Genomic DNA, 14,443 nt, shown 5'->3' with positions numbered 1-14,443 from the left:
TCGTCTACTCAGTCAGCGTGAGTCGTATGTGTACTAAAGGTTGATAAAACAGCTGATTTTGCAAGCGATACACACAAATTTTGACAGCCGGTTTTGTACATAACCTCACAAAAGGAAGTCAAATAAGAAAATATTTACAATTTTTGCAATTTCTTCGTAAAAAATGGATAATAGCGCCGAATTGAGGGATGTCCCGGAGGGGGCAACTGTAGACATCAATAGATATAGGAAACTGATCAGTGATTTCATTAATTTGGTATGTAAAGAAATTCTTTTAAAGATTTTCCGGAGGATTCAAACAAAAACAATTTCAGAGACGCTACCAAACTGCCCTGTTTTGGGCAGAAAAAGTCACCGTGATGAGTAAATACGAGACTATGGATGTCTACTGGTATGCCCAGTGTCTCTTTCATCTAAAAGAATACCACAGAGCCGCGTACGTTTTGCGATTGCACAAACTGGAGAAGACCAATCTCTTGTGCCACTGCCTAACGCTGGAGAGTCTCTACGAGGCCAAGGAGTTCCAGGAGGCAATTGATATCATCAATTCCGTCGATTCCTACTTTATGCTCCAATCCAATGACGATATAATTGAGAGTAGTGAAGTCTTTGCCACAATAACTTTTCTCAAAGGGAAAATCCTCGATGCACTGGATAAAAGATCCCTGGCCACGGAAGCATTCATGCAAACTCTGCAAACTTCGGTATTCTTCTCCGAAGCACTGGACTACCTAACACAGCATGAGATGCTTATGGCCTCTGAAGAAAGATCCCTTATGGATTCTCTGCCTATTGCGCATCAATGTTCAGACTCTGATGCCAAAATCCTCAAGATTCTCTATGAGAGTAAACTGAAGAAGTATTACGATAAGATTAACACGGTATGTATACCACCATTAGTCGTAAGAAATTCAATGAAATTGAATAAATAATTTAATTATTCTAGCACTTTCTTCCCGGACGTCTCATCACAAGCAATTTGAGCATCGTCCAATCGCTCAAGAAGACCAAAAAGGAAAATCTCTACACCACTTTTAATACGGCAAAGAATACAGATACAATCCGAAGTCCCTATGTTCTCCTACAGTCAACGAACAAGGCAACTCCTATTGCTTCAAAGTAGGTTTCTCTGGGATGCCTTTAATTTCAGAAGTTTTTAAGACATTCCTTTATTTTCAGAACTTCCCAGGGAAAGACTTCGATAAAGACTGAAAAGGAATCACTTCAGAGCATGTTCTGTGACGTACAAAAATTATCCCTCAAAGATTGTCTCTTTCAACTAACCCAGAGCATTGATTTGCTTGTAGCTAAAGCTGAAAAATGCTTCTACAACTGCAACTACAATCACTGCCTCAAAATTCTCAATGAGTAAGTTAATCTTTGACCAAATAATTTGACTTTTTAACAATTAAATTTCATTTTAGGATCTTCAAACGTGATCCTTATCACACACAGAGTCTTTCAATACAAATTGGCTGCTTGTATGAGCAGAAAGAAACAAATAGTGAGCTATTTCAATGCGCTTTTAGTATCAAAAAAAACCTTTCTTTCAACAAGAATTTAAATTTTTATTTTAGAACTCTTCTATGTGGCGCATAAATTGGTGGATTTGTATCCGGAACAAGCAATTTCTTGGTATGCCGTGGGTAGTTATTACGATTTAATCGGGAAGAGTGATTCAGCCCGGCGCTACCTCTCCAAATCAACCACCCTGGATAGATTTTACAGTCCCGCCTGGCTGGCGTATGGGCACTCCTTTGCCAAGGAGAATGAACACGATCAAGCCATGGCGGCGTACTTCAAAGCCACACAACTCATGAGAGGATGCCACCTGCCACTTCTCTACATTGGCGTTGAGTGTGGCTTGACGAAGAATCTCGAACTTGCTGAGAATTTCTTCGAGCAAGCTCTTTCAATTGCCCCAATGGACGTGTCTGTCCTCCATGAATTAGCTGTTATTAAATATGAATATGAATTGTGAGTTATTTTGCCAAACTTTTGCCACCTTTTTCAAAACATTTCTTTGCCTTTTTAGCTACAAAAATGCTGAGGAAGTCTTTCGTGTGACGATGGATGTTGTTAAACGCGTTGCCGAATGGAACAATGAGGTCTTTTCCACACGTTGGGAACCATTGCTCAACAATCTCGGTCACTGCTGTCGGAAGAACAAAAAGTACACCGAAGCGTTGGAATTCCATCGTCAAGCACTCGTCTTGAGGCCACAAAATGCCGCCACGTACACTGCCATTGGACTCGTGCAAGCCATCATGGGCAATCTCATTGAGGCTGTTGAGGCCTTCCACAAAAGTCTCGCACTGAGGCGCAATGAAATCTTCACGACAACAATTCTCAAGTATGTCATTGAGGAACTAATGGAGGAATCCCTTGTATCCGATGCCTATGCAGATGCTTCTACCACATTCGCCTCCAACACATCCACAAAGCTCAGTGATAGTGAGAAGTCTCCTCTGGCCACACCACTCTACGGCCTCACTGGACGTGCCTCCGATCTCGATGTTGTTGATGTCCTCACAACACCCATGGTTTATGAGAATTATGACATCAGCATGGATGATTGAGACTTCTTCTTTTTCTGATGAATAATAATAAATTCGTTTATGTGCTATTACATTGTTTTTTAATCATTCAATAAAACACACAGATTTCTACGTAAATTATACAATTAAAAACAACTAAATTGTTGATTAAATTAGAGGATAAAACAATGCGCACGAACGTGCATCTGTCTATTTAATTATTTTTCTTTTATTTCTTCAAACGTCCCTTGAAGAGCATCAAAGATTTTTGCATGAGTGGTGCACGTTTTGGTTTCACAGCTGAACCTACAGAAAAGCATTCAAATTAATCATTTGAAAAAAACATTTAAATTTTGCAAAATATAGGTACTCACTACTGCTTGCTGGATCGTATTCTCGATTAAGAGAAGCTACTCTAAGTCTCGAATCACCAGCTTTGGCGATATTCTTGCTAATCCCACTGAGCGCCGCAACTCTTGCAGCTGGAGTCGCACTAACTTTCCCCCGAGTCCCAAATTGATTTTGCTTCCTGAGTACACTTCTCGGTGGTTTCACGATGCTATCAACGTAGGCAAGCTGGGTCTTCCGCACGGGTATGGATGTGGTCAGAGACTGCTTGATGTTTTGCGTTAGATTATTGAATCTTGCTTCCTGTTCGTCATAGCAGCGCTAAAACAAGCAAACAAAAAAATCTCTTTTAATACAAAAACCTTCAGGACGAATGAGAAGAGCATACCATGTACATTTCACGCCATGACTCCATTTCCTGCCTCTTCTCAGACTTAAAACGTCGCTTGCAGTGCTTCTGCCACAGCTCATCGGTATCTTCCATTAAATACGGGTTGTAGTGCTCAAAGTGGAAGAGCTGCTCCGCCGTGGCACGTTCAATTACTGGCTTGAGAATCTCAAATGGTACCCCACCCGTGTACTCGAGGGCATCAATGTTCTTCTGTAGAATCCTTATGCACAACTCATGGAGTGTTGGGACTTGCCAAATTGCTCCGGTTTTTATGCCTGAGTAAACTTTTGTCCGGAGGTTCTTTGACTGCATACTCGTGCCCATTGCTTCCTCATCGGTCATGTGGAATGTCGCTGTAGAGGGTTTCTGCTTACTCGAACTCGCTACGGGATAGACGCATTCCATCACAGCTGGGTTAAGGGGCATTGGGCGATAGTTGCTGGTGATTTCGGCCTTTGCAATTGGAGGTAGTTCAAAGTTGTCTTCTTTGAAGATTTCCAGATCAAGGGGGGACAGCTTCTCGGGACTTTTTAGCAGATCCGGAGGACCCAATGGCTTGACAACGGCTATTTTTTTCACTCCCGTCTTTCTCTTCTTTTCACTATTCTCCAATAAATCCTTCGTGGTAGTTGTTGAGGTGCACGTGGATGGTACCTCTGAAGGTCGCCGTCGCTTCTGGGCGCTCTTCCTCTGTGGTACATCAGATATCATTGATAGGGCATCAGCAAAACTCGTGCCCTGTGAATTGTCTATACTACCGTCGGAATCACCTTCAGAGTTGTTAGTCTTTGGAGGTTCAGAACTCTTTCCCTGCTTCGCTTTTTCCGATTTCCCAGACTTTTCAGGACTCTTTGACGTTTTAGCATTTTGCTGTGATGCTTCTGTGGCTTCCGGCCGTACAGCTGGTGTTTGTTGTTCTTTTACTTTTGAATGGGATTTTTCCCTATGCCTCTCCTCCCTATCCTTATCACGATGTTTCCTATCACTCTTCTCCTTTCTGTGACTACTACTCTTCTCCTCCTTCTTCTGATGATGCTCCCTGTGACTACTACTTTTGCTTTCACTCCTATCACTCCTATGCCGATGATGGTGATGATGGCTTGACTCTGATTCATCCCTGTGATGATGTTGTCTGCTACTCTTGTGCGATTTATGGTGTTCCTTCGCGTCGTCATTACTACTGGATTTTTCCGTCTTGTTGATTGATGGTGTGGGATATTCTTTATCACCCCCACCCTGCTGGGAATCTTGTTCGTGATCTGAGTTGGATTGATTGGAATCCTGCTGGGGTGTTTCATCTGCATTCGTACTCTCCAACTCCGCCTGCGCCACCATGGCCTTCCATTTTGCCACGAGCGCCCTGGCAGCGACTTTCACTTCACCCTCTTCTTTGCGCAGATTATTCACAGTTTTCCCAATTCCCGTCTCTTGTAAATGCTCAATAGTCACGGGTAATTTGTACAGCTTTTCAATGCAGTGAAGGAGCTGAAATTCAAAGCATTCTCAACATAGTAACCACGTTGCAATTGCATTAAAGATAATAAAATTATGCAAAAAAAAATTCTACGCAAAATCGTAAAAAAAAAATTATGAATGATCGTCAAAATTGAATGAGATTGCAGCAAAAAAATACCCTTTTCTTGTCTGTCGTCTTCTCAATGCTCTTCTGGTAGTGAACTACAACTTCCCGTACAGAAGACATCTTCCCAAGAGACGCAATTGCGAGGGAATAAAGGGAGTATTTTTAACTTCCACTGTTCATAAATTTTATTTTTCTGCAGTTTTTTCCACTCGAGTTTTAGGTTATGTGCATTTGAAATGTCACGGGGTGAGTTGTCCCGGTTGCCCACCCACGTCACCTCTTACGCGTAAGTAGTAAAATACCAATATTTTTTCAACCCCTATGATGATTGCATACTAAATTAGTACGCATAAATTAGCACTTGTGGCCAGTCGGGGAGATTTTTTTTCAGTGCGAAAAGAAAATATTTTTGTGGAGTTTTTTTTTCAAAAGTGAAATTAAAAAATGATTTAAAACAAGTAGGAATTTTCTCTGGCGATGGATACCCTGAAAGCCCTATCTGTGCAGTCCCTGGAATCGGATCGTGGATCCAATGATAGCTTACTTCTTGCAGAATCCATTGATTTTGACATCGAAGAGGTAACATATTTTATGTTTATTTTCACAATTTGACTAATTTTCTGCTGATTTTATGCTTCAATTATTTATTTGTTTGTTTTCTGGTTAATTTGGTAAAAGAATTAAAATATTTTGCATAGAAAGAACCTTATCAGAGTACTTCCATAACTCCCTCCTGAAGTTTTGATTAGAATTTTGTCAGTTCAGCAAGTTCTGGAGAGGCCAAATTGGGCGATAGGAACTGGGCGTGCTCGTGTGATAAACTCACATTCTCTGTTTATTTTTTATGTAAAGCTCGATGATGCTGAGTATTCACTGCCTGCAGTGGAGACAATCCCAACTCTGGAGAGTGTTCTCAATGACTTGGACTTTGATGATGGATCTACTTCTGACCTAGGAATACCCGTCACTCCATCTCCTTCAATCTCAGTGTCTATTGAGGAGCAACCACGCATTGGATCCTTGCTGCGTCATGTTGTGCTACAAGGAGTTACGACACAAGTCACCTCAGCTGCTGTAAATTTTAATTTAAAGACTCAAAAATGAAAGATAAATTGATAATTTATTTTATTTCAGGATCGAGTGGGTGCTGGATTGACATCTTCAGTAGCTGTTGAGGATATGATTGCAGTGGGTACTTCCCATGGGCACATATTGGCTTTTGACATGAATCAAACACTCCGGTGGTGTTGTCGTGATCACACAGCTCAGGGTGCGGTGTCTGCATTAGCTTTCAATGCCACAAGTACGCGTCTCCTTGCCGGCTACGCAAGAGGGCACGTTGTGATGATTGATACATCCACTGGGGATACCATTCGCTCCCTTCCGGACATAATAACACCCAATACCGGAGTGTTGAACATCAAATGGATCGGCAATGGGGCACTCTGCTTGGATTCCGGTGGTTCTGTGTGGTCACTGAATTTCACACGACGCCTGGGGATACGTGGATGTGATTCTCGATGCCTCTTCAGTGGAGCACGCGGAGAAGTTTGCTGCCTGGAGCCATTGATTGTCAATGAAGTGGATCATCCCCTGAAAGCCTTCACAATCGTCGCACTGGCTACATTATCAAAATTTTTCGTTGTTACAATTCGTCCACGATTGAAGATTATCAAATTCCAGGCATTGGCAGGACCAGCGGATTGCCTGCCATTGCTTTCGTGGCAAATGGTGCTAATTCAGGCAGCAGATGCCTCAAGAGTTGTTGATCCCGTGCTAGCAGCTGCCCGGGGGAATCAATTGTTCTTTCATCAAGTAACCGCATCTTCCGGACGGGTATCCCTCATCTTTCTCCGGCACATTACGCTCTCCTACAGCCTTCTATCGCTGCACTGGCTGGGCCCCAAATCCATTGCAGCCGTTGATCGTTCCGAAGTGCTCCATTTGATGGATGTGCGCACGAGTAGGGAGCTAGATGGGTTGGATTTGGTATCAGCTGGACTGGTGTACAATTCAGCTCAATTCAAGGCTCTCGCAACGGGTGGGAATGTTTCTCCAGCACTCGCTCTTGCTGGTGCAACGGCTTGTTACAATTCTGTAAGATTTTTGTCCCTTAAAACAATTTTTTTTTAGAATAACTTTAATTTTTTTTCACAGATTGTCAGCCGAGGGAATATTTTGTACATTTTGGGAGCACGTAGCCTCCAAGCTGTGAGCATTAGAGCATGGGTGGATAGAGTATCGCATCTGGTGGCTAATCAAAAGTGGGAGGAGGCCATTGATTTAGCCATTGACGGATACAGATCATTCAAAGAACGTCCACGAAGGCTTGCAGTGGCAAAAGCCCGAATTTTGCAGCTTATTGAGGAATATATTGCTGATACTAGTCGTAATCCAGAACACTGCTTGGATGCCGTTATGAAGTGCCTGATTGAGGTGGGTGAGGTTGAGCTACTTTGGGAGGAATTGTGGGATCGTCTAGAGAATACAGATTACTTCCTGAACCTCCTTACGCTGCACATTGAGAGGGGAGAGATTACAAGATTATCTCCATGCGTGGCACAGAGTCTGTGTGACTTTTGGCTGAAATTATCCCCGCAGAAATTGGAAGAGCTGATTCTTCTTCTAGACTGGCAATGCTTGGATCTCCATCAAGTATTAACAATTTCCAAAAAGGAAAACCTCTATAGGGCACAGATGCACCTCAATACGAAGGCTCTTGGAGACTACACCGTCTCACTGACTGAACTCATTCCACTTGTGAATGAGTCTAATACAATTCTTGGCAATAGTTTGCTCGTTTACATATCCAACTGTCTCGCGGGGAGATGCTATTTGAGTGGAGACATTGATCCCTCCATGGTGCTCACTGTGAAGCACGAAGTTCTACGTTGCTTGACCACAATTCACTCAAATGGGGCTGATGATAGTGAGCTGCCGTACCCATATTTGCGGGCTCTCTTGAAATTTGACATTCGCGAGACACTCAATGTGATTTCATTGGCATTTGAGGAGAAGGAATTTTCCGGAGAACTCGGTGCTTCCCATCGTCAGAGGATTGTCAACATTCTCCTGGAGATTGTTTCCCCAGAACATGCCACGGCAACGGATGTTGGATGCCTCTTTCACTTTATTGCACTGCAAATAGCTTCGCATAGTCTTCCAAAGGATGATGCCTTCCTCGGGAGTGTGATTAGCTACCTAGAAATGACTCATAGTGAGAGTACACGACAACATTTTGAACGAGAGCAGGCGTGGCTGGAACTCCTTGCAGCCGATTGCCTCAATCACATTCCACTTCACGATATGATTCGAATGGCGGAGAAGAGTCGTTGCTTCCGTGTTATGCAGTACCTCCTTGAGCAGACAAAGAGATTTGATGATATCCTGCAGTGCTACCTCCAGGACGCAATGCGTCATGAGGAGATGTTCATTTACATTCAGCAATATGCCAGTGTGCCGAATAGGAAGATTTATCAGCAAATTTATGGGAATTTTGAGAAGTTTCTCAATATAAATCCCGAGAAAGTTGTGCGAATTATTGTGGAGAATTTCAGTGCAAATGTTGGGGCAATCATAAAGCTGGTGAAAGGGAATAAGAGACAACTCTACACTGTCTTGGATAATCTGATAAAGAACGGTTGGACACTGGAGGCGGAGGATTGTGAAACATTCATTGCCCTTCTGTGTGAATTTAATCCAAACAGTGTGGAGCAGTTCCTCCGTAGCAATGACAAGTATCGCCTGGATGTTGTACTGGAACTCGTCAAGAGCTACCAACTCAATGAAGCCTGCATGCTAATTCATGAGCAACAAGGAAACTACCAGGCTGCCTTCAGTATTGCCCTGGAACTCCTCAAGGAAGCTCCAGAGAGTGTTGCAGAATCATCAGCTCTACAAGTTCTGGCTCTCTGTTCGCGTGCCTCAGAAGTTCTTCCGGAGACTGAAACACAAACCCTGTGGTTTTCACTCCTAAACATTATCCTTGCACGACCAGATCTTACATCCATCACTCGGAATATTCTCCATGCAGCTGGGAAGTATGTTGATTTATCCAAATTGGTGCAACTTGTGCTAACATCGGGTACAACAACGGGCAATTTTGGTGATATAAAACATCTATTGCTGGGAATGCTGTCAAATTCCCAATATGAGACACTTCTTCTGCAAACAACCGCCCGAATTCTCGGGACAGACCTCTACAATTTACTAGCCAAAGAGAAGAAATTAGCCAATCGAGGTTTAATCGTAAAGAACATAAAATGTGTCGTTTGTCGATTTTGGTTGAAAAATCAAAATCAAGATTCGGTCGTTGTGTTCGGATCTTGTGGGCATGTTGTCCACGAGGAGTGTCTCATGGCATCCAAGACTGATCAGGATGATGGCGTCCAGTGTCCACGATGTGGTACATCAATCAATGGTAACATGATGTACACGTCGCAACCGCAATTGACCATTGATCAGAAGAACATCCTGGAGGAGCAGCACACAACAACAGCATCCTCAGCAGTTCTGCAATTGGGTGCTCCACCCCGGATAGGATTGCAAAAGTATAATAATTTCTAAGCTGTAGTGCAGTGTTATAAAGTCTATAAAGTAAATAAATCAGAATGTATCAAAGAAAAAATAAAATAAAGTTGTATAAAATTAATTTATTCAAATCTTTTGTTTTCCCGGCAAAAAAAATTAGAGAAAGCGCGAACTGACAGCTGTCACTACAGTGGGCCCCAGTATAATGACCACTCGGATGTACTCTTCACTCATTATTTTCAATGCGCGAGAGTAGCTCAACCAAGTGGTCGTTGTACTGGGGCCCACTTGGTGTTTTCTTCTGCACTTAAGTGTTTTTTTTATTAAGTTTTTTCTTATCTTTTTATCCACGTTCTTATCGAGTACTCAAGCAGTCGTTGATTACAATAATTGCTGTATCACTTGACACTCTATATATAGCTAAAGGTGGTGTAAAAAAAGCTTTTTTTGCGCTAGAAGCTCAAATTATTCCTATATGGCAGTCAGTCATTTTTGATCTCTCTGCAATTTCTCTTCAATTTTTTTGGAATTTAGAAGTGAAAATGTCCCAACTACGCTATGATGGTCGTGTGGTGATTGTGACTGGTGCTGGTGCTGGTCTGGGCAGGGAGTATGCCCTTCTGTTTGCTAGCCGTGGCGCCAAAGTTGTGGTGAATGATCTGGGTGGTGATCCAAATGGGAAGGGCAAGTCCCAGAAGGCAGCTGATGTGGTTGTGGATGAAATTCGTGCCTTGGGAGGCATTGCAGTTCCGGATTACAATTCCGTCACCGAGGGGGAGAAGATTGTCCAGACGGCAATGGAGAATTTTGGACGAATTGATGTGGTTGTGAACAATGCAGGAATTCTGCGAGACAAGAGTTTCCCACGAATTTCCGAGACTGATTGGGATTTGATCCATGATGTCCACCTGAAGGGCAGCTTCAAGACCACCCAAGCAGCCTGGCCAATCTTTAAGAAGCAAAATTTCGGCCGAATCATCATGACCTCGAGTAATTCAGGAGTCTACGGAAACTTCGGGCAGGCAAACTACAGCGCAGCTAAGCTTGGGCTCGTTGGTCTTGCCAATACCCTAGCAATTGAGGGGGCAAAGTACAACATTCATTGCAATGTTATTGTACCCACTGCAGCGTCTCGAATGACTCAGGGAATTATTCCTGAGCCGCTTTTCCAAGAGCTCAGTAAGTTTTCTCACTATAAGTTGCATTCAAATTGATTTTCTCATAATATTTGTATTTTTAGAGCCGAAGCTGATTGCCCCTGTTGTTGCATATCTCTGTCATGAGAACACCGAAGACAATGGGGCTGTTGTGGCAAGTGCCGCAGGATGGGCGGGAAAAGTGGAGCTTATTGCCGGCAAAGGAACTATGCTGAGAACATCTCTCCATCACGACGTTACAATTGAAAATGTCCGGGATGCCTGGTCAAAGGTAGTTGATATGTCTGAAGCACGAAATATGCGAACAATCGGGGCGGCAAGTGCCAATCTCATGATGGTACTTGAGGATCTTCAGAACAACCAGCAGCAATCAAGCAATGATGGAACAGTTGCTGCAGCCAATGGAGTTTTCACAAATGAATTTAAATTTGGTTTTAAGGATCTTATTCTCTATGCTCTTGGAAGTAAGAATTTTAAGTTTTTTCTTATCTTTCTTTATAAATATTTATTATTTTTTTCGTTTCTTCGTAGTTGGTGCATCTGTATCTGAACCTTCTGACCTTAAGTATTTGTATGAGAGTCACGCAGAGTTCTCTGCTTTGCCCTCATTCTTCATTCAACCTGGATTAATGCTTACAATGACTACGGGGATCACAAAGAGTGCAATAACTCACAAAGAATTCGATCTGACCAATGTAAGAACAATTTAAATTGCACAAATTGAGATTTTTCAAGCCGAAATTCATTTTAGATTCTTCACGGAGAACAATATTTGGAAGTTTTTGATTTTCCCCTGGAGGGAAATCTTCGTACAGAAGGAAAAGTAATTGATGTGATGGACAAAGGATCTGGTGCTGTTGTGGTTACAGCCTGTAAGTTTATTTAATTTACTCAAATAATTTTAAAAGTTATGACAAAAAAATGTTTTTTTTTAGGTGAAACTTTCGATAGTCAGGGAAATCTCGTGGCTCGGAATCAGAGTGCAACCTTCATTGTTGGATGTGGTAATTTCGGAGGGAAGAAACACCCAAGTCCCGAAGTTATTTCTACCCTGCCAACACCCACAACTTCACCAGATTGCTCCATCACACTCAAGACATCGGTGGATCAAGCAGCAATTTTCCGCTTGAGCGGAGATCCCAATCCTCTGCACATTGACCCCAATTTCTCCATCATTGCTGGCCACAAAATTCCCATCTTGCATGGATTATGTACCCTGGGTAAGGGATCAAGTGCTCTTAACTTAAGAATCTCTTAATTAATTTCCATTTCTTCAGGATTCTCTCTACGTGCTGTCCTTAAGGCCTATGCAAATAATGATTCAACACTCTTCAAAGCCATCAAGGTGAGATTCGTGAAACCAGTGATCCCTGGGCAAACTCTCAAAGTTGATATGTGGCAAAATGGCAATCGTATTCAGTTTAAAACGAGTGTTGTTGAGACTGGCCAAGATGTACTCAGTGGTATGTACATTTTTTTATTACTCTGTTTAATCTTATCAGGAAAAAAACTTTGAAACGGTCCATGTACTCTCTGTTCTACATATCTTGTTAACCCATTTGCGTTAGAACTTATTATATCGCTGATATTTTCCCAAATGAAAGCTTAATCTTAAAACAATTAAGAAAATTTAAGATTGACTTGAATAAAAAGAAATTAAGATAAAATCGAAAAATTCGGGAAGAAAAAACATGTAAAATGTAGTAAGGGCCCCCGGTACGCCCCCAGTCCTACCCGGAAAGCAAAAAAATCGTTTTTCCTTGAAAATAAATTAAATTTCCACATTCTTCAAAGAAAACGGTTAAGGACGTTACATTTGAATTTAAATTTAGCTGTGAAATTAAAGTAGGCCTAGACAAAAAGTAAGCTTGGCAGCCATTTTTTGAGAGAAAACGTCCTGTGAAAAAGTTGTGAGAAAAAAGGAAATTATCGAGAGAAAAACAGCCATAAGTTGAGAAATTTATATTGAAATTGCGAGATAAATTCTTAATATAGATTCTTTTTATCATGTAGAACTGAGCGAAAGACGTTAATTTTCGCTAGAGATTAGCAAAAAGGATCGCTCAGGTAAAATGAGGTTAGGTGAAAATGAGTCGTGGGATTTAGACAATTTAGACGAGCTTAACCCATTAAGGATCAGCGCGCAGTTTTCTAAGCAATCGATTTTGCAAAATGATGTGTGAAGATCATTTTTTACATTATCAACTCTAGCGCCTCCCGATTTGGAGTCAGCTCCACCAAATTTGGCATGATAAAACTGATAAAAAAAAAGTTATGAGCATTTAATTTCGTGACTATATTGCTCTGCCACCCTGTACTTTTCAGGATAAAATTCTATTCTAAATATGTTCTAAGATTTTTGATTCTTTAGATTTGGAAACAAAAATACAGTGCAGTTATCCAACAGGAATAAAACATAACTAAATATTGGGTCATCTTATATTTACGCAGAATTTTAACCTCAAAAATCCATATGAAAAAAACTGAAATGTATGAAAAAGCAGTCCAATACCAAACTAAATTCCCTAACGATCGGCTTGGCAGTTTTGGAGAAGTTCTGTTGCCACCGACAGACTTTTTTAATTCTTTTAATAAAATTAAAGAACATTAATTTGAATTCTACAAAGTTTTTAAGAGGAATCGCAAAAACGATTTATGTTAAATTAATTCTAATGAACTTGAACTTGCTAAAATGAGGAATGATTTTTTTGTCTGTGGCAGACTTGACGGTGAATTAAAAGTAATGTCGGAAATCTTATATTCATGTAGTTCCTTTTAAACCAAGTCAGCGTAACTCGCGATAAATGTTAATTTTCCCAACAAAAAGTCATTAAATTTAAATTTGTTACTCAGGACTTGTATTATATAGTTATCATACTTTCTCAGCATGTACATAAAAAAGTAAATAAGCATAAATATAGCTGTCTCTATCTTCCTCTATGTTTTATATAAATGACTTGCCACTATGCGCGTAATATTGACGACTCTAAGTCAATTGATGTGAAGTAGTGAAGAGAAAAAGATTGCTCGAAAAGGCCCTGATAAGATATTAATATAAGATTGTTTTTGGGGTAATATTAGTTCAGAGACTTTGTACATTACTTGTTCAGTGAGATAATACTTTTTCCTTTATAGGAGCATATGTTGATTTAAAGAGCACAGTTAAAGCTGAAAAAGTTGTAAGCGCAACAACATCCACGATGGGTCTTCAGAGTGATGCTATTTTTGGAGCTATTAAAGATCGCGTTGATGGCGAACCTGCAAAGGCAAAGTCCGTGAATGGAGTGTTTTCGTACAAGATTACGGAAAATGGAAAAGTTGTAAAAGAATGGAGTAAGTTAATGATTTTCTTTTGGGAATATATCAGGACGACACTTCATTATTTCCTTCATTGCAGCGCTCGATTTGAAGAACGCCAAGGTGTACGAAGGGGTACCACAAGGCGGTGTCAAAGCTGATACAACTTTGACCGTGGCGGATTCTGATTTTGTGGACATCGCCTTAGGGAAAATTAATCCTCAGGTTGCATTTATGAAGGGAAAACTAAAGATTACCGGAAACATCATGTTAACCCAGAAATTGGTTCCCTTCTTGAAAACCGATTCAAAATTGTAAAGAAATCATTGAACATTTTTTGCATTCCACACGGGAAATGGTTTTTATGTGATTTTTATTTCTTTTTGTGGTTCAAATGTGCTTTTTTAGTGTAATAATTGTTGGTTAAAAATGGGTTAAAAAACTGGTACAATACTTCATTTTTTTTATACGTTTTTTGTCAAATCAAAAGAATCATGAAATCATAAAATTGTATGAAATACAATGTATTATGGGTGAAGATTTTCAATAAATCTGTGAAAATTTTAATTGTTGATTTTCTTTTTTATGAGAAGAAAATGAA

General features: G+C 40.8%; 4 protein-coding genes across 6 annotated transcripts; 3 read left to right on the top strand and 1 right to left on the bottom strand.

Annotated features, from left to right (window-relative positions):
- Positions 1-71: 71 nt before the first annotated feature.
- On the top strand, positions 72-2,626 carry LOC129787541 (cell division cycle protein 16 homolog). Its single transcript, XM_055823241.1, has 7 exons — positions 72-256; positions 315-881; positions 947-1,119; positions 1,180-1,368; positions 1,425-1,504; positions 1,578-1,977; positions 2,036-2,626. The coding sequence occupies exons 1-7, from the start codon at positions 164-166 to the stop codon at positions 2,577-2,579; spliced, it is 2,046 nt and encodes a 681-aa protein (XP_055679216.1). The 5' UTR covers positions 72-163; the 3' UTR covers positions 2,580-2,626.
- Positions 2,616-5,111, bottom strand: LOC129787550 (transcription elongation factor B polypeptide 3). The gene is made up of 4 exons (XM_055823254.1): positions 4,910-5,111; positions 3,274-4,761; positions 2,912-3,206; positions 2,616-2,843 (listed from the first exon to the last, which is right to left on the bottom strand). The coding sequence occupies exons 1-4, from the start codon at positions 4,976-4,978 to the stop codon at positions 2,767-2,769; spliced, it is 1,929 nt and encodes a 642-aa protein (XP_055679229.1). The 5' UTR covers positions 4,979-5,111; the 3' UTR covers positions 2,616-2,766.
- Positions 5,112-5,234: 123 nt separating this feature from the next.
- Positions 5,235-9,513, top strand: LOC129787512 (vacuolar protein sorting-associated protein 8 homolog). The gene is made up of 4 exons (XM_055823193.1): positions 5,235-5,437; positions 5,711-5,932; positions 5,993-6,955; positions 7,016-9,513. The coding sequence occupies exons 1-4, from the start codon at positions 5,336-5,338 to the stop codon at positions 9,422-9,424; spliced, it is 3,696 nt and encodes a 1,231-aa protein (XP_055679168.1). The 5' UTR covers positions 5,235-5,335; the 3' UTR covers positions 9,425-9,513.
- A 147-nt stretch (positions 9,514-9,660) lies between these two features.
- LOC129787534 (peroxisomal multifunctional enzyme type 2-like) lies at positions 9,661-14,409 on the top strand. 3 transcript variants are annotated; one of them, XM_055823234.1, is made up of 9 exons: positions 9,661-9,814; positions 9,923-10,567; positions 10,629-11,009; positions 11,077-11,240; positions 11,297-11,417; positions 11,481-11,765; positions 11,823-12,008; positions 13,681-13,878; positions 13,943-14,409. In XM_055823234.1, the coding sequence occupies exons 2-9, from the start codon at positions 9,931-9,933 to the stop codon at positions 14,158-14,160; spliced, it is 2,190 nt and encodes a 729-aa protein (XP_055679209.1). In that variant the 5' UTR covers positions 9,661-9,814; positions 9,923-9,930; the 3' UTR covers positions 14,161-14,409. The 3 variants fall into 3 exon arrangements, with proteins under 3 accessions (XP_055679209.1, XP_055679208.1, XP_055679210.1); XM_055823233.1 differs by having other exon boundaries at positions 9,682-10,567; XM_055823235.1 differs by lacking the exons at positions 9,661-9,814; positions 9,923-10,567; positions 10,629-11,009; ... (2 more) ...; positions 11,481-11,765; positions 11,823-12,008 and adding an exon at positions 13,499-13,616.
- Positions 14,410-14,443: the final 34 nt, after the last annotated feature.

This window comes from Lutzomyia longipalpis, chromosome 1 (assembly GCF_024334085.1).
Source record: "Lutzomyia longipalpis isolate SR_M1_2022 chromosome 1, ASM2433408v1".
Classification (NCBI taxonomy): domain Eukaryota; kingdom Metazoa; phylum Arthropoda; class Insecta; order Diptera; family Psychodidae; genus Lutzomyia; species Lutzomyia longipalpis.
This window is presented reverse-complemented; position numbering and strand designations above follow the sequence as displayed.

Excerpts from the sequence above, each read along its gene's own strand:
- LOC129787541 (XM_055823241.1), top strand. The coding sequence starts at position 164 with ATGGATAATAGCGCCGAATTGAGGGATGTCCCGGAGGGGGCAACTGTA. Across the intron at positions 882-946 it reads ATTACGATAAGATTAACACG|CACTTTCTTCCCGGACGTCT; the intron begins GTATGTATACCA and ends TAATTATTCTAG. Across the intron at positions 1,120-1,179 it reads GCAACTCCTATTGCTTCAAA|AACTTCCCAGGGAAAGACTT; the intron begins GTAGGTTTCTCT and ends CTTTATTTTCAG.
- LOC129787550 (XM_055823254.1), bottom strand. The coding sequence starts at position 4,978 with ATGTCTTCTGTACGGGAAGTTGTAGTTCACTACCAGAAGAGCATTGAG. Across the intron at positions 4,762-4,909 it reads AGACGACAGACAAGAAAAGG|CTCCTTCACTGCATTGAAAA; the intron begins GTATTTTTTTGC and ends TTTGAATTTCAG. Across the intron at positions 3,207-3,273 it reads CATGGCGTGAAATGTACATG|CGCTGCTATGACGAACAGGA; the intron begins GTATGCTCTTCT and ends TGCTTGTTTTAG.
- LOC129787512 (XM_055823193.1), top strand. The coding sequence starts at position 5,336 with ATGGATACCCTGAAAGCCCTATCTGTGCAGTCCCTGGAATCGGATCGT. Across the intron at positions 5,933-5,992 it reads CACAAGTCACCTCAGCTGCT|GATCGAGTGGGTGCTGGATT; the intron begins GTAAATTTTAAT and ends ATTTTATTTCAG. Across the intron at positions 6,956-7,015 it reads CAACGGCTTGTTACAATTCT|ATTGTCAGCCGAGGGAATAT; the intron begins GTAAGATTTTTG and ends TTTTTTTCACAG.
- LOC129787534 (XM_055823234.1), top strand. The coding sequence starts at position 9,931 with ATGTCCCAACTACGCTATGATGGTCGTGTGGTGATTGTGACTGGTGCT. Across the intron at positions 11,241-11,296 it reads AAGAATTCGATCTGACCAAT|ATTCTTCACGGAGAACAATA; the intron begins GTAAGAACAATT and ends AATTCATTTTAG. Across the intron at positions 13,879-13,942 it reads AAAAGTTGTAAAAGAATGGA|CGCTCGATTTGAAGAACGCC; the intron begins GTAAGTTAATGA and ends CCTTCATTGCAG.